Below are 22,159 nucleotides of genomic sequence, written 5' to 3'. Positions count from 1 at the left end.
AGTAATCAAGTAACCAAGACACCATACAGCATCCTCAAAAAGCTAACACACTTCCTAACAAGAAACAGGCATGAAAACTGAGGAATGGGAGTGTCTGTTCCACCCGAGGCACATAAATGGGATCACATGACAAATGCTGCCTTGCTTTTAGCGCTCCTGGTCTTTTTGCTCGCCTCCTTCATTCCCTTCGTCCTTCACCTACCCTATTACTTAACCAAACTAACTCTATAGTACATGTTCTATATTTTTACTCCAAGTCCTTACAACATGAATACATTTGTATACATAGTCACCAGTGTTGTTTTTTCAGTCTTATGTTGCAAATTTAGGATCATATTGAGCTTTTCTGCCTCCAGCTTCTCTCACCGTTACTCAAAAGTCAACCAATAAAGCTCTAAATTCATTCTTTTAAAGGATGCATATTATTCCAGAGTGTGGCTGTACTATGATTGTTCAATTATTCTCTAAATAATGGACATTCACTTTGTTTCCAGGTTTTTACCCCCACAAACAATGCAATAGATTCCCCAGAGTGAGATTGATAGGTCAAAGGTACTCATGTTATTTTAAAAGCTGGTGCCCATTGCTTCTCCAAAGGCTGTAACAATTCACATTTCTAGAAATAATGCGTGAGCATGTTTCTTCACATCTCCACCAGCATATATATTTTTCCAAGTCTTACTGATAGGTATGAAGTAATCTTAACTTAATTAATATTCCCCTGAGTACTATATTCTATATTGAGCACTTTTTCATGTTTACTTGCCAAATGGATTTCTTTCTCTGAACTGCCTAATTCTATCCTTTGCCCAGATGTTTCTATTATGGTTTCTCTTTTTTGTCAATTTGTAAAAAGTTCTTTGATAGCACGGAACCTACAGCCTTCGTTTTAAACTTTTAAAAAATGTATACCATGGCTTGTATCCTCATTTAAAAATTATTTTACATTCAAGTTTTTAATCTGTAATTTATTTTTGTTATAATATGGGGCAAAAAGTTATTTTCTCTAGATGTACCAATACGTTTATTAAATTATCTTTTCCCCCACCAAACTCAAACATCGTTTTGTTATATACTAAGTTGTCAAATATGCTAGGCTCTGTTTCTGGAATTCTTATTCTATTATTAGTCTGTCCCCTCCTATACCATATAACAACGACTTGATTACAATGGCTTTGCACAGTATTCTGTATGCTGGTAGGAGGAGGTCTATCTCACTCTCTTTTGTAGTATATTTTTTTACTAATCTCTGGAAATATTTTGTTTGTAAGGGTTAGGAAATCATTTATCAAATTAAAAAAATCCTTGGTAGTATTTTAATTAAAACTGTGTTCAACTTATATATTAATTGGAAGACTTCTAACCCAAGAATATAGGATGTCTTTCCTTTCAGTTGTTATGTAATTCAATAAGTTTTAGTTTTCTAAAAATAGTTACTGTGCCTTTATGTTTATATTTATTCCTATTGTGAGCAAAATATTTTTCCATTTTTACATGTTTTTTGCTAGTATAGAAGAAAACTACAGTTTTGTTTATTTACATAGCCTTCTCATCTTATTAAATTTGGTAGTTTTTAAGCTACAATCTTATTATGAGCAAAAAGTTAGTTTTTCTCTTCTTTTCAAGGATTTATACAAATTATTTCATTTTGTGTCTAACTATACTTACTATAACTTCCAAGTTAAAATTAAATAATAATGGTAATAGCAGATATCTATTTCCTGATTTTAACTAAAATGGTTTTAATGTATTACCACATAAGCAATTATTTCTGTTAGTTTTAGATATAAGCTATTTATTTTATCTAAATAATTTCCACCAATTACTCTTTCACTTAGTACTTTAATCAGGACTAGCTGCTAAACATTATCAAATCCCTTTCTACATAAGATCATAGAAGTTTTTTCCCTGTCTTCAACTTGTTAATGTAATGGGTTATGTTGATCATTCAACTATTAAAACACCCATGTATTCTTGGAAAAAATCCTATTCAGTCAGGTGTATTTTTATTTCATTACATTGCTGAATTCTGTATACTGATATTTAATTTAGAAATTATGCCTTTATATTCACAAGCGAAGACTTAGTTTTATTTTTGTAGTATCTTCATAATATTCGATATTAAAGTTATACGAACTTTTTAAAATAAACTAGGAAGTTTCCAGCTTTTTCTATAATCTAGAATGGCTTAAATAGCATGAGAATTGTATTAGATAGAACTCAGCTGTAAGCCCATCTGGTCCTATAGTCTTTTTTTTTAATTGTGCTAAAATACACATAACAAAATTTACCATCTTTACCATTTTTAAGTAGTAATCTCCCCCAAAACCCAAGCTGTCACTCATACTTGGCCGTCCACTAGATTCAGGTGAGACACAGGTGGGAGTTCAGCATAGACATGGGTAGGAAACGAGATTCACTCCAAGTTACCACTTTCCTAGAACTTTCTCTGTGCCTAGGACTAAATTTGTGAAGTCTTTAAAATGTTGAATATTTCCACACCTTTGACCAAAACATAAAATGTGGTCTTATGCTTACAGAAAATGATTAAAATTAGTTGAGTTAATTGTGCCAGAATATTTCCTTGAACTAAAAACTGGTCATTCGTATACATAAAGAAAGCTAAATAGGAAAAAAATAATCTGAAAGCATTCTACTGATTTAGTATCTATTAAAGTTGACATTTCAAGAAACATGGATTACAATATTCAACCAATGATACTTGATAAGATGGCAAGTCAGTTGGCAAAAATAAAGCTCAGTCCCTAGTCGTCAACATGAATTCCAAATACATAAATATAAATGTTAACTACATAAAAGCGCTAGAAGGAAACATTATTAAATTAATGTTTCCTTTTGAGATCTTCAGAAAGAATAAGGTCTTTCTAAGCATGACATTAAAATCCGGAAGTTATGAAAGATTAATAAATTTGGCTACATAAAGATTAAAAACGCATGCATGACAGAAATTCAAATGTCAAACAAATTCTGAACAATAACAAGGAATAAATTTTTGATACATATAACATGAATCTCAACAGCATTAAGCTAAATGAATAAAGCATTACAGAAAAGACTACTTACTATATGGTTCTATTTATATGAAATTCTAAAAGAGAAAAAACTATAATGATAGACTGGGTTGTCAGGATCCAGAGGGCCGGGGAGGGGACTGATTACAAAGGAATTTTGGGGGGTTGTTGAAAATGTTCTATCCTGACTGTAGTGGTGGTTACACAGCTACCTATATTTGTCAAAACTTACTGAATCATACACTTAAAATTGGTGACTGTTATTGTATATAAATTATACCCTAATAGAGCTGACAAAAAAATTCAAACAAACATATGACTGAGGACTAATTTACTTATACAAATAATTCTTAAAGCAGATAATAAAATAACAACCTAATAGAAAAGTGTGCACAGGAAATAAGCAGTTTGCAGAAGAAAATATCATAAAAAAACCCAAAACACATGAAGAAATGCTCACCCTCAGTTATAATTTAAGAAATGCAATTTTTTTTTTTTTAACTAATGAGGTTGGCAAATAATATTTAGTGTTGCAATCTAGGGACTCAGACATTCTCCTACAGATTTTCTTTTAATCAGAATTTAGTAATATTTATCAACGTTTTAAATGAACATATCCTTAGACCCAGAAACTCCACATGTAGGAATTCATCTTAGAGATATATTCATATAAACAAATATATAATAATAATGACAACAAACATTTATATAGTGCTTACATACACATTTTTTTAAGCATTTTGTCTGGGTTATCCGACTTTATCCTTAAAATAACCCTCAAAGGAAGGTACTTTTATTACTCTCATTTTACAAATGGAAAAACGAAGGTACAAAGCGGTTAGGTGCCTTGTAAAGTTATACTGCTAGTAAGTGGCAGAGCCAGGATGAAAACTCAGGCAGTGTTGCCTACCAAATTCATACTCTTAAGTAGTATGTTATTCTCCCTCTCTAAAGAATGTTTAATGCTGCAACATTTGTAATAGCAAAAAATGAAATGTCCATTATTGGAGATTTGTTAAATAAATAAAATCTATGCAATAAAATATCAGGTAGGATTCATTAAAAATAAAATGGTTCTCTATATGCTAAAATGAAAACATGAAAAAATAAATATATAAATAAAATGAAAATATGTCCAGATTATGATATTAATGAAAAAGTGGTTGCAAATACTATTTATAGCAAAAGTCTTTTACAAAACAAATAGGAAAATAATACGTATACTTGCATACACAGAGAAAATTTCCAGAGGCTATGCACTAAACTGTGTTTAGCAAATACTACTGAAATACAGCATGGGTAAGGAAAAGATTTTTATTTTTACTTTATTCCATTCTGCATTATTTGAATTTTTAAGAACTAGAGGCATGATACTTTCATTACCAAAATTTTTTAGTTTAAATACACAATTATTCTACTTAACATTCTACAACTTTTACAACATGGATTTACCTTTAATTCTTGTGTTAGCTGGGTTCTTCTGTCTCTTAAATTCTTTAACTCTTTCTCATCCCAGCATCTAGCCTTGTATTTTAAGTCACTTGACCCTCCGGAAATCACCCCAGATTTTAAAAATAATGTTCCATCAAGAGCTACTGTCTGTAAAATTAAAAAATATTTTACCGTGAAGAAATGTACATAAAAACAGGACATAATAAGGCAATTTTTATAGCTGAGAATTTGTAGATGAGAAAAACCTAGCTTATGAAGGACACCAACCACTAAACCACAAATACAAAACCCTGTTTTGCTAGGGCCCAAAGCAATTCTAGACAATTAAAAAGGTTCAAAATAAATTGTATAGTAGTTCCAAACGTCTTCAACATTAAGAAAAAATTAAGAATATTTATATTTAATATAAAATAGTTTTACATGATATACTCCTGTATTTAGAAGAATTTGACATCACATGTCAATGGTGTATTACAAAAACAGCCTTAGTAGGTTTAGCATCCCAAAAATAACACATTCTCCAAAATGGATATGAAACTGGGACTGAGAAAAAAATTTAAATGGAGTCAAAGATATAAAATAGCTTGAAGTTATAGTCCTTAAGTAAGCATATTGTTTTATGGAATAAATAAAAGTAATTCTCAGGGTTTTGTAAATGTTTCTAATTAGTCAAAGCAGGAGACCACCAGTGGAAGACTAAAACTACGTAATGTGAGCTGATAAAAAAAAAGCCAACAAAAAGGAGTCTCATTTATTCCTTCATTCAAACTAACATTCCCTGAGTGACCACTGTTTGAGGCATTTTATACTGGGAACTGAAGTGGCCAAAGGGAGTGAGATATGTTTTTGACCCTCAGAGAGTCATGCTACTAGGAAAAAGTAACATATAAACATATCACAGTATAAAGTGATGAGAAGATAGACGTAAACTCAGAGTAATCTGGACGCATAATTCTGAGAGGTTCTAACAAAGCCTGGAGGTCCACAGACTTCCTGAGGAGGTGAAAGCTATCATCCCATCTTATCAGAGACACTAGTTAGGATTAAATTAATTACACTTATCAGAAAACTTAGTTGATTTCTCTCTCACAATTACAGAAGTAAGCACGCCAGGGTCTATATGGCAGCTGCATATATACAGCATAATATCCACTAGATCTTCCCAGGGTATGGTTGCCATACACAGGAACTAAAATCCAAGCTGGTCAAACATCTATGGCCATGTTTTTAACTATCATGTTACATGCCCTCTTCAATTCTAAAATCACAGTGGGCAAACAATTTATAAAATTATGGATCTTAGGTTTTTTTCAGTAGTGTCTATGTTTATTAAAAAATGTTTTCCTAAAAGTAAATGTAGTCTCAAATAGCCTATTTTCATTACATTCACAGTTAAATTCCTATTCTGGAAGCACCATATTTTTATTTCCAGACTACAATTTATTTATAGCTTATATTAGTTGCTCAGTATTGTAATCCCATGCCAATCTTAGGGGTCACTTTCCTGAAAAATACTTTGGCTGGCACAATGGGGATCTCATATAAAATAAAGAGTTGGAGAAAGTTTTAAATAGTATTAAATAAAAGTTCTAGAGAGTACGGGCTGCATAAAAAATTAATTCTTTGCATCAAAAACTTTGTGGAATAACCAACCATTCCACTGAACCAACTTCAGCTGTTTTAAGAAATATTGTTTCAGTGTTATAAGCTATTAAGGTATTCTCCTATAATTTTTGTGTTATATAGATTATACATATTTTTAAAGTTGCCTTTCACTGGCATGAAAAATATACTTTAACATTTTCCTTTACTTCTAAATGGGTAAGATATTCACATGTTCAAAATCCAAAAGATACAAAAGGGTACCGAGGGGCATCTCCCCACAAAGAGGTGTCAAACATTTGATGTTGATCAATCTGAAAGGTGAAAATAGTATTTTGTTGTACTTTTAATGGGCATTTCCCATATTTTTGGTACAAGTTTTCATATTTAAGAGCAATTACATTCTTTTTATGAAAATAAGTTTGTTCATATCTTTTGTTCACTCTTCTATATTTTTGTTCTTTTTCTTATTGATTTGTAGGCAAATTTACTGTTTACTATGAATTGCAAATATCTTCCCTGATTGCCATGTCTTTTGATTTTGTTTATGGTAGTTTTTGCCATGCAGAAATTTTTTTATGTTTATGTAAATTTACTCATCTTTTAAATAGCTTTTGGGATTTTTGTCATATTACAAAGGTATTACTATCTGAAATTAAAAATAAAATTTCCCATGGTTTCTCTAAGTACCCTTATAGTTTCATTTTTATGTTTACATTTCTAATCCATATGGAATGTAATTTGATATAAGGTATGAAGTTTAGATTCAGTTATATTTTATTCCAGATGGTACCCAGTTTTTACAAATTACTGTATACTACATTTTTATTCTTTCTTGTTTAATATGTGTAACCCTTGGAAAAAATGATCTTTTCACAAATTATCCAGCTAATGATACTTTTCTAGGTCTGATTTTTGCTATGCCATATTAAAAGGTCAAAGCATAAATAGATCTGTCTACATATGTTTTACTTAGAGTAACAACCATCCAGTCTATGGGAAGAGGAAGCAAATAACTGTTTTCTCTGGTTAAGAGGAATAAATAGAATAATCACATGTATTTAAAAAGACCAGATCAAAAAAAATTTTTTACATAAATTTAAAAAATATTTTTAAATTGAGTTATAAAAGTCTTGATCAAATTATAGTTAGCAGATCTGCTATAGTTTATATTATGTAGTTTATATATACTCTACGTAGTTTATAAACTAAACCAAATATCATTTTGTGATGTCACTTGCAGTGTTTGAATTAAAAAATTTTAAAATATGGTATCAAGTTTAGGAAAAGATAGGAAGTCCATGGAAAACCAAAAGCACAGATTGAAGACATCAGATAATATCTGTGAAAATGTGACATCTATCCAAATGTTTTATGCATCCTAAAGCACAGAGAAAATTCTTTATGTGGAATAATAATAGGAAGAAGATAAAACCCCTAGAATATACTTAAGATACAAATGACAAAGCTAGTTAAAATTTTGAAATAATGATAAGAACAAGATATAGCCTAAAGGGGTAAGTAAGGCTTTCATCTTACTGTGAATAGATATAAACCATTAATATTTATTGAATGAAAGAAAGAATAAACAGTCTTATCTTCATGTGACTTCTTTAAACTGACCACACAAATCTTCAAAAATCAATTTTACAAAATATATTTTACAAATATACAAAAATAAATTTTAGCATAATTAGGTAGCAAAATAAGATAGCTTAGTAGCTCACTTATTGTATCTCCTTAAATTTAATATATAGAAATCAATGGCAGTGATTACTAAGACTATGATTACATTATCATTAAGATTATTATTGACAGAAGTACTAAAATATGAGTTAATCATGTTAGACGGACAATTTAATATTGAAAATTACTACATTTCATAAGAATAGCCTCTTTTGTGTTAATTTGCAATACTAGACATTCCAGATCAAATGTTTTAATTACTAGTAAATAAAAAAATGACTACTACTTTTTGAAAGTTATTTGCTAGGCACTATAATAGAATTTTGCATGCTATTACTTAATTTAATCCTTTTAACTCTATGAAACACGTACTATTATTTCCCCAATATTAGATGAAAAAAACTAAAATTAGAGGTTAAAACTTGTCTAAAGTCACATAATTAATTACTAAGTAGCATCACTGGTCTTACTTCATAGCTTATGCCCTTAGGTACTCTGTAACGCTTCATCACAAATGTAGTTTTTAAAAAAACTGTCAGATAATCTGAGGAATTAAACATTGCTTAACTAAATACAAACTCTAATCAACTGAGACTAAAGTAATATTTATTTTTAAAACCAAAATTATTTCCTTGAGAGATTAGTATTCAGTAACCTCATTTCAGTTGTTTATTTCTATAACTTCAAATGTGTTAAAACCTTGAATGTGTAAAAGGAGAGCTGTATCTCCATTAAGCTACGAAAGAATTAACCCAGATTATAAAATAAGCGCCTAAAATCTTTGCTGACATTCACAAACACTTGTACTATATATGTAAATGCAAGGAATATTGAGATCGAGCAAAGACATTTATTATATGAAAAGTAAAAAATAAACTGCTTTAAAGTATTATTATAATAAATCTAATTTCCAAAATATAATTTATGATCTTGGGAAATGCTACAGAAGTTAGTTTTCTTTAAAATTCAACTGAACATTATAAAAACTACTGAAGCCATTACCATCTTAGGTTCTATGTTTTTTTTCCTTATTAAAAGAGTTCTATGAAAGCATTTACGTTTGTGTGTATAAGATGTTAGTCTTACAAATACTGCTTCAAATTATCCAAAAGTGCGGTCTAAAGCCTCTTACTTTCCGTCTTTCAGGTCCATTGAATGCAATGTGCCTTGCTTCTTCCACGGTCTCACAAACAAGGCCATTTCCACACACAAACTGAATTACTTTCTTCAGCTGAGGAAACTGAGTCTTTATGACATCAATCACCATTTTACAGCCTTTAATCTCCCGTAATCTTTCATTGATGGGCTTGATCTAAAAGGTTTAAAAAGTAGTTAATGTATTAGATATGTTAAAATAAAAATCAAATACTCAGGACATTCTCAAAAAATGTATATAAGCACGACAGTGAGAGATTAATAGTATGCACTTATATACAATAAAAGTTTGACAAGAACCTGATGAACCATATCCCACCATTGGCTCATGTAGTATTTATTAAAGTATACTCACCAAAAGCCAGAAACAGTAATTTCCAGATCCAACTCTGTCACTAACCAGCTGAGACAAAGCAATGCATGAGAAGTGCTCTGTGCTCTCAAAATCTTATGGTCTGGTGGGGGATCATACCCATTTACATATGTGTCAAAAGAGTGACACATATGAAACATCATGAAATTCAAAGTCATTTTAGATTTAAATGATCAGAAAAACTTTCGTACCTTCTTTGATATGACATTTAAATTGGGTCTATAAATAGATCAAAAAAGTATCTGCAATGTATTACTGAAAAACAGCAAGTATGATCGCATTTTTGTAAAACAAAACCCTAAAGACAACCAAAATGTGTATAATATGTATATACTTGGGAGTATATATTTATACAAATTTGTATGTATGGAAGCAATCTAAATTAAGGAATTCAGCACTGAGGAGAGGTAAGAATATTTCCTTTATAATCTTCTGTATTAAATTTTTAAAAAATGAGTGTGCCTTGAAAAAAATCTTAAGCATGAAATAAGTAAAACAGGATTTTAACAGACAGATGAACTAGGTTAAGTAGTTTTAGTGGGCAGAAGGTATAAGCAAAAGGCGTGTCTGAACCATTAGCACCCAGCTAGCATCTGCTGAGCCCCTTCTCTGCAACACGCACTGTGCTAGGTACTCTCCCTGTAGCGATGCTTTGCAATAATCTAATAAGGTAAGGACTACTTCCTCCACTTCACAGATGAGGAAACTGGAGCTCAGGAAAATTAAGAACAGTTTGTGAGAACCAATTAAAAGTAGGACTGAGATTCACACTCAGGTCAGTTCAAGCCTAGGGCATGTGCTCTTAACCACTGTGCACACTCCCTGCAGCTCAGGGTCTTGAAAGTGCGACAGAGAAAAAAAATCCCCGAAGGATATCAGTCGCGACAATGACAGAGTTCCTGTGTCAGGAATTTCGACTCTGGGTACCTTCAGGCCTCTCAATACACACCTCAAGGCTGAAAACAGCCTGCTCCACTAAGGGCTGACACATTACTTCCTGGACCACATATTTACAGTCGAGACTCTGGGCTGGCATTTCATCAACACGCCGTACGTCTTACCCATCTCCTACTCTTTGCTATTGAATAAAACAAATTGCTGGCTAGTAGGCCAGAGCAATGTCCTCAAAATCATCAAGGTAGAATTATGGCAAAACCAGATATTGAAGAAATGATAGCATCTACTTGATATTATTTTTTGCCTGCTAATACACTAACACCAGCCTCTTGAGTGACTGACAGGCACACAAGCTATGATTTTTTTCAATCGCTACCATAGTTTTAGGCAATAAAGACATACTTTAAAAGACAAGATTTTGATCCTTTTATAGTTCATAAGCATGATGATTAAGTGTTCATGCTCTTGTGAGATGTGTGTCCCTCAAACCTGGTTATGACATCGGTGCATTACCTGTCTGACGTAAAAAAAAAATAAACAACAAAATTTTATCACTACTAAATACTAAGTATTAGAAATTTCTTACATCAAGGTAATCTAGAGCAAGGAATGTCTCGGGCTCAGCTCTTTCTTCCTTCAGAAATCGAATACACTCTCTTGCTACCTTTTCAGAGGTTACAACGATGGCAATCATGTACCGGCCAAAAAGCTTAGTAACAGCCAACTGGTATTTCTTATGAATAGGATGACACAGGTCAAGGAGTCTTCCAAACTTAGGTTTAAAAAAAAAAAAGAGAGAGAGAGAATAACAAATATATTAGTGAGGAACGTGTAATTCATTTTTTTCCAATGTAACAAAGCAACGTAAACTAGAAACTAATTTTGTAAAATTATAAACATCAGAATTTAACAGAGTCTCATTCAAATGGACGGAAGTTTCTTTATGAAATATCCATAAAGTGTCACACTTTATTTAAAAAAAGAGTAATGAAGAGGGGCTAGTTTCACTAAGGTATTAAAATATCTTACAAAGCCACAATAATTCAATAGTATTTATCTATCCCCTTGTTTACTAAATAAGAATCCATGAGGACCCCCCACCGCTGCATGCAGGTACTAAGCTAGGTGTCTAGATGCTGGGTAAACAACCGGACGAAACAGATACTCTCTGACCTTACAGAGCTTTTAGCCTAGTAGGGGGGAAAGGGTATGAATAATCGATTATTATACACATGTACAAAACAGTTATAACAGACACTGTGATAAAGCACAGAGCACTGAGAGTATACGACAGGAACCAGGTTGACCTGAGAAGTCAGGGAAGGTTTCTCACGAATAAGTGGTATTAGAGCTCTGAAGATTGGTCAAGAATTAATTAGCCTGAAATTCAAAAAGTTTACTTAAGAATGTCAGAATGGCAACTGTTCTGTAACCATGCTCCCTGGAATATCTGAAGATTCAATTTCGTAACTTTAGATTCTTTCTTCATTTGCTAGGTTCTACTTCAGGAGTACCAATTTCTTATTTGATCGTGATTGTCTTTAATATTGATTATCCTGCTTTGTTTTTTTCTTCTCCATTCACCTGTGACTATAGTAGTCCCCCTCTGTGTTGTCGCCTTCGTGGTTTCAGTTACTGTGGTCGACCACAGTCTGAAAATATTAAATGGAAAATTCCAAAAATAAATGATTCGATAAACAATTCATAAATTTTAAATTGCACACCATTAGTCACGTAGCCGCCATCTCGATGATGATCGGATCGACTGGTGGGACTGCAGTGCTTGTGTTCGAGTCACCCTTATTTTACTTCACAGTCGCCCCACAGCGCAAGCGTAGTGATATTGGCCATTCCGATGTGCCAAAGAGAAGCTAAAAAGTGCTTTCTTTAAGTGAAAAGGTGGAAGTTCTAGACTTAATAAGGAATGAAGAAAAAAAATAAAACTGTGCTGAGGATGCTAAGATCTACACTAAAAACAAATCTTTTATCAGTAAAATTATGAAGGGAAAAAAAAAATTCGTGTGCTACTTTTGCTGTCACACCTCAAACTACGAAAGTTCCAGCCACAGTGTGTGATAAGTGTTAAGATGAAAAGGCATTAAATTTGTGGGCGGAAGACAAATTTACTGAAGAAATCCATATCCATATCCATATCTCCATATATATCTATCTATCCCTCACATATACACAGGGTTTGGCACCATCTGCCTGTTCGGGTGTCCCCGGGCGTCTTGGAGTGGATCCCCGTGGACGAGGGAGGACAACTGTAACTCAAGCCCTACTCCGAGGACAGCACTGCTCAGCTGTGTAACCCATTCCTCGCTACTTACAATTTATTAGTTCAGTAATGTTTGTTCTTAATTTTTCTTAGTTGTATATTTTACTTTTCATTTTATTGTTTTAGCTCCTATGAGTCTAGTTTTATGAATTCAAGCTCTTATTGTCCATAGTACGAAACACATATGGGGAATTTTGTTCGGTAACCTTCTTCCAGACTAGTCTTTGACTTCTAAATGCTTTTAAAATCATTTTTCTATTATTATATGTACCTATAGCTGCCATAGCAATTCTTTTCACCTCGCTTGTGTTTAATGTGGACAGCTCTGTTCAGACCTTTTATTTGCTGTGGATAACGTTTTTGATTGCCTCACTTAGAACTGAGATGGTTATCTCCTCTGAGTACCAGCTGATGGAGTATTTTCTGTTTTACCTCCCAGGTATTTTCCGATCTATTTCCTATGATCTAAGGGCTTAGAGGACAGGGGCAAGTGAGAGCTAAGCTAAGGCTGTGCACATGCTTTGTTTGAATATCTGAGTTTTGCTCTTTCTTCTGAGTTTTAATTAATAGTCCATATTAAGGTTCCTTTACCTTGGGGGAAGAGGACAGATCCTATTTTGGGGGGAAGGCTTTGAAATGGCTTTCAATTTAATGAGTTCTCAAGACTTCATTTTTATCTAAGAGCATCAGAGGTTCATATTCTCTGATCCACAATTTTAATCAAAAGGAAACAAATAGACATGAATTTGCTTCTTGCTATATTAAGGGATACTAAATGAGATGTTTCAGGAATTAATTTATCCGTTTGCCTTCTGCAGAGTTAAAAATAAGGATTGCTATACTTCATTTTTTAAAAAATCCTGGGCTATTATCATTTTCTGAAGTTTACGGCATTAGATGTATGAGCCCCTTTCCTTGTTTGGTTGTTGAACTAGGTTTTTAAAACTAGTTTTTGTCCTTTTGTTTGGTACTGGGGAAAGGATTCTGTGACTGAGCCTTATTCCTCCATCATTATCTAAAAGTCAAGACCAACATTTAAGAGTCAGAAAGTCAGAAGAGGTGGCCAGAAAGGAGGAAAACCACGAGAGTGTGGCATCATAAAGGCCAAAGGGCAGGTGTTTCAAAGCAGAGTTAAGTGGCTAACTGCCAAATGCTGAAAATAGGCCACGTTGAAATAAGGGCTGCACAGTGTACACTGGGATTAGGGACAAGACAGTGAGATGCCAGACTCCAATACCAAAAGAAATAATTTTGTGAAGTTGACACCCTAAGCAACAGATTAGATATTACTGTATTGGGGCTAATGAAATACACTAGCAATACTGGATGCACAGTCAGATTTAGAGAACAAAACTTCATTGTTATAAAATCATGCCAATGATGTCTATTGAACATAGAATTAAAAAAAATTGAAACCATGAAGAATATGAGGTTTGAGGATATTTGTCTGGAGCGGGGCAGACTACTTCACAGTACTCATGTCCTTTGGGGATACTGGCCATAACTTGGACTTTCTGTGTAACATGTTTATGTCAATGTTTCTCCTCAATAATCATTTATCTATAATACTACTGGAAGTTACTTACATTTTACCCCAATTATTTACTATTATATTTTAAATATAAATAATTTAAAACAAAACTTAAAACTTTCTGAAATAATTCTGCTTCCATATAATAACACTTTTAATCCCAAATAAAAAAGTTTAACCTTTTTGTTTAAATTAACTATTCATTCTAATTACCACAGAATCTGGGTAAAGTCTTTTAAGGTGTTCCAGAACTTCTGCTCTCTTCTTCTGACGTTTCCCCTCATGGTTATCAATGCCAGCATTTTGCAGTTCACTTCTAATAAGAGTCATCTCTTCATTAATTTCAGAAATTCTTGATTTTGTTTTTTCAATTTCACCCACTAGGGCTTCCTCTTGCTGTTTCTTCTCCTTCAAGCAATCGCTACATAACAACAACATAAATTATATGGTAGAAAGAAAAACCAAAATTTAGGAATTACAAAATACCATATAGTCGGGTCTGGCACCGCAGGGGAATGGAATAGTGCTCTATCAATTTTAAATGATGAAAAATGCAATAAAATACATCCAGTATCAAACTTGGGCAAAAGGGATTTTGATCATTCTTTGTTGACTCAAAAGATACGTATTTCTAAATACTGACAAAGGACAGATGACTATAACCAGAGCAATCATCATGAGCTTAATAATAATAAATGCCAATTTAAAAAATTCTTAGTGGTAGAATACTTAGGTTGTACTAGTTTTTATGACATAACTTTTATTATAAAATATCAATACCAAAAGAGAGTTTTAAGTTTCACTACTGGAAAATATTTAACACTTAAATATTTTATTTATGTCGTTAAGTACAATTTTAATTATCTACAATGACATGAAAACAATGGAGTAAAAACATTGTTATACTATGAAAGCATTTATTTGATGAATATACCACAAATATACCAGATCCTTGAAAATTAGAAAACCGCAAGGAATATTTTTTTTACTATACCTACATGCACGTTTTTGCATACTCCTCCAACTTCTCTATTCGTTTTTTATGATCTTCTATTTGTTCTTTTATTTGTTTTAGATTTTCCTAAAGTAGGAAATGAAACCTAAAATCAATTATAGCAACTCAAAACTAATAAAATTGATTATTTCTTACTATATGCTTAGAACTTACTGTAATATCTTTAGTTGTTCTAAATTTGAAATATATCAAATGTAACCATAAAAAAATACTCAGAAAAGCAAATTTTAATTTTGAAAAGCTAGCATGGTGTAGTTTTGAAGTTACAAGAATTGAGGTTCAAATCCTGGTACCACCATTTACTAGATATCTTACCTCCAGGAGTCTACTCCAGTAAACTCAAACTCCACGGGATTATTTTCAAATATCTATACACAGTCTTATCTGTCCCTCAAACTAATTCATTTCATAAATATTTATTTACTGGCTAGGCTACCATGTGCTAGGGACTAGAGATAAAATAAAGAAGGAGACAGAGCCCCTGCTCTCAAGGGCCAAGGTCTGGGGGGAGAGACGACTGTCATCCCAGTGGAGTTGCTTAGTGTTATATCAGTTTAGGAACATATAAGGCATCTGTAGGCTTGTGGGAGGAGGGCTTCACACAAGTGTTGCTCCATTCACATTATCACCCAATCCAAGGACAGTGGTGGTCTCCAATTGGTGTCATGTCTTTAACCTTTCCCCCGTCTAATTCATCCTGTGCACTAGAGCAACATTAATCTGTCTCATTCCATTACTATGTACACTAAAACTAGAAGTGTACAAAAGTAAAAACAAAAACACAGTTCTTTTTCAGTGTACGATATCAGGAAAGACAAGAAATACCAAAGTTTCCAAATGGAAAGGAATTAACATTTTCTGAAGATAATTATCTCATTTTACTCATTTATCACACAAATTCACTGAACAAACATCTGTGCTAGGTGCCAGAGTCATAAAAATAAGCAAGACACAGTTCATTTTCTCTAGGAACTCACACATTTTGAAATTAGAATCCCCACATTGAAATGTTAATATCTCACTTAAGAATTCAATTCAGAGAAGAAAGAAACGAGATTAGTTAATGAGGAACACAGAGTTTAGTCAACTGGAAACACCTGCCTCTGCCTTTCCTCTGGCCACTCCCAGGGCCTGTGTCATGCCAGATGGGCTCCTTTGTGGTCACTACCTCACATACCAGGTAGGTCTCTTAGGGATCACCACCTGTTATGCACAGCTTAGATTGAAGAACAGGCTTTCCTGTAGAAAATGTAAAAGGCCACGGCCGTCATCCCACAGGGAGGTGTGTCAGGGCCTGGGTGCCCTGCTGGACACAGACTAGGAGAAAACCAGACTGCTTTGGTACCAGGCATTCTGGATTTGAGATGCCAGCTGATCATGCTGGTTGTCTGGGAAAACCAAGCACTGCCCACCACCTAGCGATTTCTCATCTTTCCACCCAGACATGTTCTTGCCTCCTCTACCAGTGTTTTTGTATTCAAAAGACAACAGCAATTCAATCAACACATATTGACATCTACTAAGTACAAGGTTTACAACAGATGCTATTATGAACTCTGCCTTTAAGAGGCTTCCAGTCTAGCAGAGTTATACCCACTAACTGTACTTTTCCTTCAATTTGATAAAAAAATCCCTTAGATACAGATTAAGAATGTGATTAGATAAGGAAGAAATTATTTTCAGGGTTTTTTTGATGGGATGGGTAGAAAAGGCAAGCTAGGGAAGGCTTTTCGATATGAGTAATCATAGAATTTAACATGTAAAGATACATAGGTTTTGACAAATAAAAAATATTTTTTAAAAAGATAAGGTTTTCCAAAATTAGCATGCACAAAGGCAAAAATGTGCAATAAGTATTTCCAGAAATCAGTGTATAATTTTATAATGCAATACAAATTATCCAAGTGTTTTAAAATTACTGCTATGTTACTATGTTTTCCTTCTCCACAAAATGTCTTTTCCACTCACATGATTACCATATACTACCCCTCTTATATTTGTTCGTATTTTCATCTGCCAAATCACAAAGAGACTACAATGAAAGGCAGTAAAGTATAGAGATTAAGAAAATTCATTCTTCACAAATACAGAGGACAATTTGGTGATGACCAGAGGGGAGGAGGGTTGGGGGGCTGGGAGAATGGGGTGAAGGACTGAAGTACAAATTAGTAGTTGAGAGATGGTCAAGGGGATGGGGAACATGGCGTAGGGAAATGCAGTTAACATTAATGTATTGGCTAGGTGGAGAGCCAGATGAGAGAAAGAGCAATTAGGGGGATCATTTTGTAAACTATATAAATGTGTAAGCAATGTACTGTATACGTGAAACTAATAAAATAAAATTAAAAAAAATAATTTAAAAAATAAAGTAATTGTTGATAGAAGAAAAACAAAATTCATTCTGGAGACAAAGTGTTAAGAAATCCCAGTTATTTCACTTAGCCATCTCGTGCTTTGATTCCTTCATCTACAGAATTCATTTATTCAACAAATATTTATTATCTGCTCTCAGTAAGGGACTATTCTAGGTACTTGGGATGTATCAGTGAATAAAACAGATGAACGTCCCTGCTCTTGTGGAGTCTACATTCCAGAGGGGGAAGGTAGACAAATATACTATGTAAATTAAAGTTAGGATATAAATGCTATGGGAAAAACAGAGCCGGGCAGCAGGGACTACAATTTTAAATAGGGCAGGCCTCATTGGGGAAGCAATGTTTGAGCAGACTTGCTAGAGTAGGAGAGTTAAAAATAAATATAGGGAAAGTATGTTCCAGGCTAAGGAATAACCAGTGCAAAGGCCCTAAAGCAGAAACATGTCTGATATGTCCCCGGAGGCTTGTATAGCTAGATCACAAAGAACCAGAGGGAGAATAGAAAAAGAGGAAGGTTTGAGAGGTAAATTAAGTAGATCAGGTAGGTTCATGTAGCACACTCAAGGACTTTGACTTAAACTTTATGTGAGATTGGGAGCCTCTTGAGGACTTCAAAAAGAAGTTTCATGACCCGATTAGATAGTAAAAGCATCACTTAAGCTGCTCTGCTCAGACTATTGTAGAGGAGACAAGAGTGGAAGCAGAGAAAACTAGTAACTACACTGATCTAAACAAACAAACGAAAACATGGTGACTTGGACCAGGGTGATAGCAGTAAAAGTGGAGAGTAGTGATCAAGTTTTTGGTATACATTGAAGGTGGAGCCAACAGAATTTCCTAAAACAGTTAAAGATAAACTCCAAGGTTTCTGGCCTAAGCAACCAATAAGGTTGAATCATCACCCAAGATGGGAAAGACTACGTGTGGGGTACATTTGGGTGTGAACTGAAATCAGAAGTTCAGTTTAGAATGTAGGTTTGAGATGTCTATTCCACATCTGGAATGGAGATGCTGAGGAAGCAGCTGGATATATGAAGTTGTAAGCTATGAGAATAGTGATCACAAAAGTAGAAAATGAAGAAAAGAGAAAAAACCAGGATGAGGACATAATAATATCTACCTCGTAAGACTGAAGATTAATTGGGTTTACAGCAGAGCTAATAAACATAGCATGTACAAATAAACACATTATAATATTATTGTTGCTTCTGGAAAATTTCAGACCTATTTCTAGAGACATATTTCATTATGAAATCCCGACCCTGTTTCTTCATCTGTACCTAACAGCACAAAGACCTTCCCCTACAGTATAGCTGTGAAACATAAATGCACTAATGAATGTAAAGTGCCTAGCAAATAGATGTTTTTTCCTCTAAATTACAAATATTCATTTATAAATCAAATGTATATATAATTCAGAACCATTTCCGCATTACAATTCTTATTAGAAATGGTGGTCACATTTTCAGGATGACCCACAGACTTCAGAATGTATGATGATTTGTTATTGTTGAAATGAAGGTCATGAGGCTTAAGAGGAAAAGACCAGATGCCTCGTGTATTAGCATACTCACTTTCACCTTATTCAACCTGCCTTTCACTATGCAGTAGATATACCAATTCTCATTGCACAAATGAAGAAATCAAAGCCCAGAGAAGTTAAATAATTTAGTTATTTGCCAAGATTACACGGGTCAGTAACAGAACAAGACTGACTGGAAGCCAGGTCTGTCTTACTCTAAGGCAGACCAATATAATGCTATCCTGATGGTTACTTTCCATGTAGACTATTGAGCTGCTCTTGGGCTGTGTTCTTGTTCCAAATAGCTTTGCATTCACCTCTATTACGATACCTCTGTTTTTTTCCCTTTAACTATCCTCCTCTTAACTTCGCTGGACTAAAATAGATGTAAGAACAGAGACCATGTCATCTGCCCATGCCTATCACTATACGGATGTACAGAAAATGCTTACTGACTACAGGAAGGAAGCACTACCTATACCTTAGACCAGGAAAGAACACCTCAATGACATTAAGCAGCATAACAGGTAATCCAGAATTTTTTATTAATTGCCTGATGCATGTCTGATGCAAATCTTATATATCAAAAAACTAAAAGGGTAAGAAAATTTCTTTGAAAATAATTCTAAATCATTACTGCACAAACCAAGGTACCTTAACTTCTGCATGCCTCCTCTTTTCAAATGCCAATCTTTCTTTATCAGCCTTCTGTTCCCACTGTAGTTTTTCCAGTTGTTGGGTCATTATAGCCACTTTCTTTCTTACTTGTTCCTTAAGTTCTTTATAATTCTCCAGCTGTATAAAAAGCATTTAAACATTGCTAACTCAAAGAAGCATGAGAGGAAATTTTTTATATGACATCCTTTACTAACAGATACTTAGTCTTATCAAAAGTACATTTTACATAAATTAGATGAGAACTGGCTATCTTCTCCAGGTAAGATAAAAATAAAATGAATGTCTTATTTAAAACTATTTAGATAGATCAATAAAGGATTCCAAATCAACTCTATAAGGTCTAAGAAATTCTTAAAAGGAAAAGGGGATTAAAACTCATGAATATTCCACAAGGAAGAGAAGCTCAGAGAAAATTATGTGCTTTTTCTATTTATAGTCACAATTATTTTAGCATATATATTGTAAGACTATTATAAAGTTAATGAAAGAGATAAATGATAAATTTAGCCGAATGTTTGAAAACTCTGAATTACAAATTGTTTTTGATATTTACTATTGATTTATTATAATTAAATCTTATATACTAAATTGGATATTAATTCATCACTTCATATTTTAAATCATCTTAATCAATTTCCCCGTCAATTAAGTGATCATGTCTCTTCAGAGCCATATGTATCTGACTCTTAAGTTTTTATAACATTCATGAGAAAAAAAATGATTGCCTTAAAAACATAAGAATTAACCTATTATGAAACGATATCATGTAATCATCTTGAAATATTTCCTATGATTTTAATGAACTCGAAAAAGTTATCATTCCATTTAATCTTATAAAGAAAAAATAGCCCAGTCTAAAGATTAGATTCTATATACAGGCTAAAAAATTTAAAACCCCATAATTTAGATTCTGAGGACAATCTCTTTAAAATATTCTAAAGACAATCTCTTTAAAATATCAGAAAGAGAGGTCATCCTTCAAATTTTTTCTAATTAAAAGGAGAAGCTGAAACAATAGGAACAGAAGATTTCCCATATGTTGACTTTTTCACCTGACTGGCTTCTAATTCAATGTCTCGCACTTTACGTAAGACTTCTTCCTCAATCTGCTTTTCAAAACTCTTCCATGCACCATCTAAATCAACCAGCTCTGTCTCTAGGGCTTTAATGTCATCTTCCTGTTTAGCACATTGTTTTTCACTGTCCTTTATTGATTTCTTAGCCACATCTAATTTCTTGAGGTGGTAAGATGTGTTTTCTTTCGCTTTAATGTACTGAGGCCTCTTCTGATTTAAAAGTGCTTCAAGAGATCTAAAAAGAAAAATAGTTTTCTTTAAAGAAATTAAATTTTATAATATATAAAGGGAAGTTCTTTTGATCTAATCATACACTTAAAAATAAATTCTAAAAACTGACTTTCAGAGACTGTAAGATCAGTGGTTGCCAAAGGTGAGGGGGAAGATCGAACAGGTGAAGTACAGGAGAATTTTATAAGTGGTAAAATACTCCATAGGATACTGTAATGGTGGACACGTGACATCATGCATTTATCAAAACTTTACAGCACCAAGAGTGTATCTTAATGTATGCAAATTAAAAAAAATTATTTAGGGGGCCAATGGATCCTACATGGAACACAGAATGTGACAAAAGAATCTAACTGTATTACATATATGAAACCACCTTACAGAAGGGAGTGGGGAGAAAAGGTGCTAAACTAAGTAACTTTAGAAAGGAGTGGGGTCTGTTAAAACTAAAAGCAAAAGGCATTATACATAAGCATCATACTCTACTTCCCCTGAGGGTATGGGTTATTAACAATTCTGACACTGCCATCCGTAATTACAGGAACTGAACACTTGAGCAAATGAATGGCAGATTGTAGAATCCAGGTTTCTCACTGTTAGAGTGGGAGGTTATAGATAAGCAAGAAAAGTTTAACATCAACAGTGATGTTGGGTTGATATTACAGTATGTTAGATAGATGATATGTCACATAACATCTAATATATGTCGACATCCCTCATATAATGTGATGAGAATGGCATTTTACAACTGTGCTCTTCCTTCCCCAAACCAATAAACCCTGTCTAGTTACGGAAAAACTATCAGACAATTCCAGTGGAGGGACAGTCTACAAAAAACCTGACCAATACTCCTCAGAACTGTCAAGGTTATCAAAAACAAGCAAAGTCTGAGAAACTGTCACAGCCAAGAGGAGCCTAAGGAAATGTGATGACTAAATGTAATATGGTATTCTGGATCAGAAAAAGGACAATAGGTGAAAAATAGAAAACAAGATTAAAAGTTTGGACTTCAGTTAATAGTAATGTACCCACACTGGTTCATTCATTCTGACAAACGTATCATACTAATAATGTTTGATGTTATAAGGAGGAGAAACTGAGTGTGGGGAGTATGAGAACTCTCTACCCCATTTTTAAAACTTTTCTGTATATCTGAAAGTATTCCTAAGTAAAAAGTTTATTTAAAAAATCAGCTTTAAAAATGTCACTTTTATTTTCACTCTATTGATCTAGAGTCCAACTGTTAATAACTACTT

General features: G+C 33.3%; 1 protein-coding gene and 1 non-coding gene across 2 annotated transcripts in view; one reads left to right on the top strand and one right to left on the bottom strand.

The window, feature by feature from the left end:
- The window catches only part of SMC1B (structural maintenance of chromosomes 1B), a 54,033-nt gene that overhangs the window by 25,144 nt on the left and 6,730 nt on the right, over positions 1 to 22,159 (bottom strand). The window contains exons 6-12 of the mRNA XM_006917320.3: positions 20,649 to 20,907; positions 19,573 to 19,713; positions 15,005 to 15,087; positions 14,220 to 14,427; positions 10,784 to 10,969; positions 8,905 to 9,084; positions 4,485 to 4,631 (exon numbers count right to left, since the gene is read on the bottom strand). Coding sequence (XP_006917382.1) covers positions 4,485 to 4,631; positions 8,905 to 9,084; positions 10,784 to 10,969; positions 14,220 to 14,427; positions 15,005 to 15,087; positions 19,573 to 19,713; positions 20,649 to 20,907 — 1,204 coding nt within the window. The remainder of the gene's footprint in view (positions 1 to 4,484; positions 4,632 to 8,904; positions 9,085 to 10,783; positions 10,970 to 14,219; positions 14,428 to 15,004; positions 15,088 to 19,572; positions 19,714 to 20,648; positions 20,908 to 22,159) is intronic.
- Positions 10,619 to 10,720, top strand: LOC112484254. The gene has a single exon (XR_003047971.1). It is a non-coding gene; the product is annotated as a small nucleolar RNA U13 (small nucleolar RNA).

Source organism: Pteropus alecto, unplaced genomic scaffold (assembly GCF_000325575.1).
Source record: "Pteropus alecto unplaced genomic scaffold, ASM32557v1 scaffold157, whole genome shotgun sequence".
Taxonomy (NCBI): domain Eukaryota; kingdom Metazoa; phylum Chordata; class Mammalia; order Chiroptera; family Pteropodidae; genus Pteropus; species Pteropus alecto.
The sequence above is the reverse complement of the archived record's forward strand: the minus strand, read 5'-3'. Positions and strand labels throughout refer to the sequence as shown.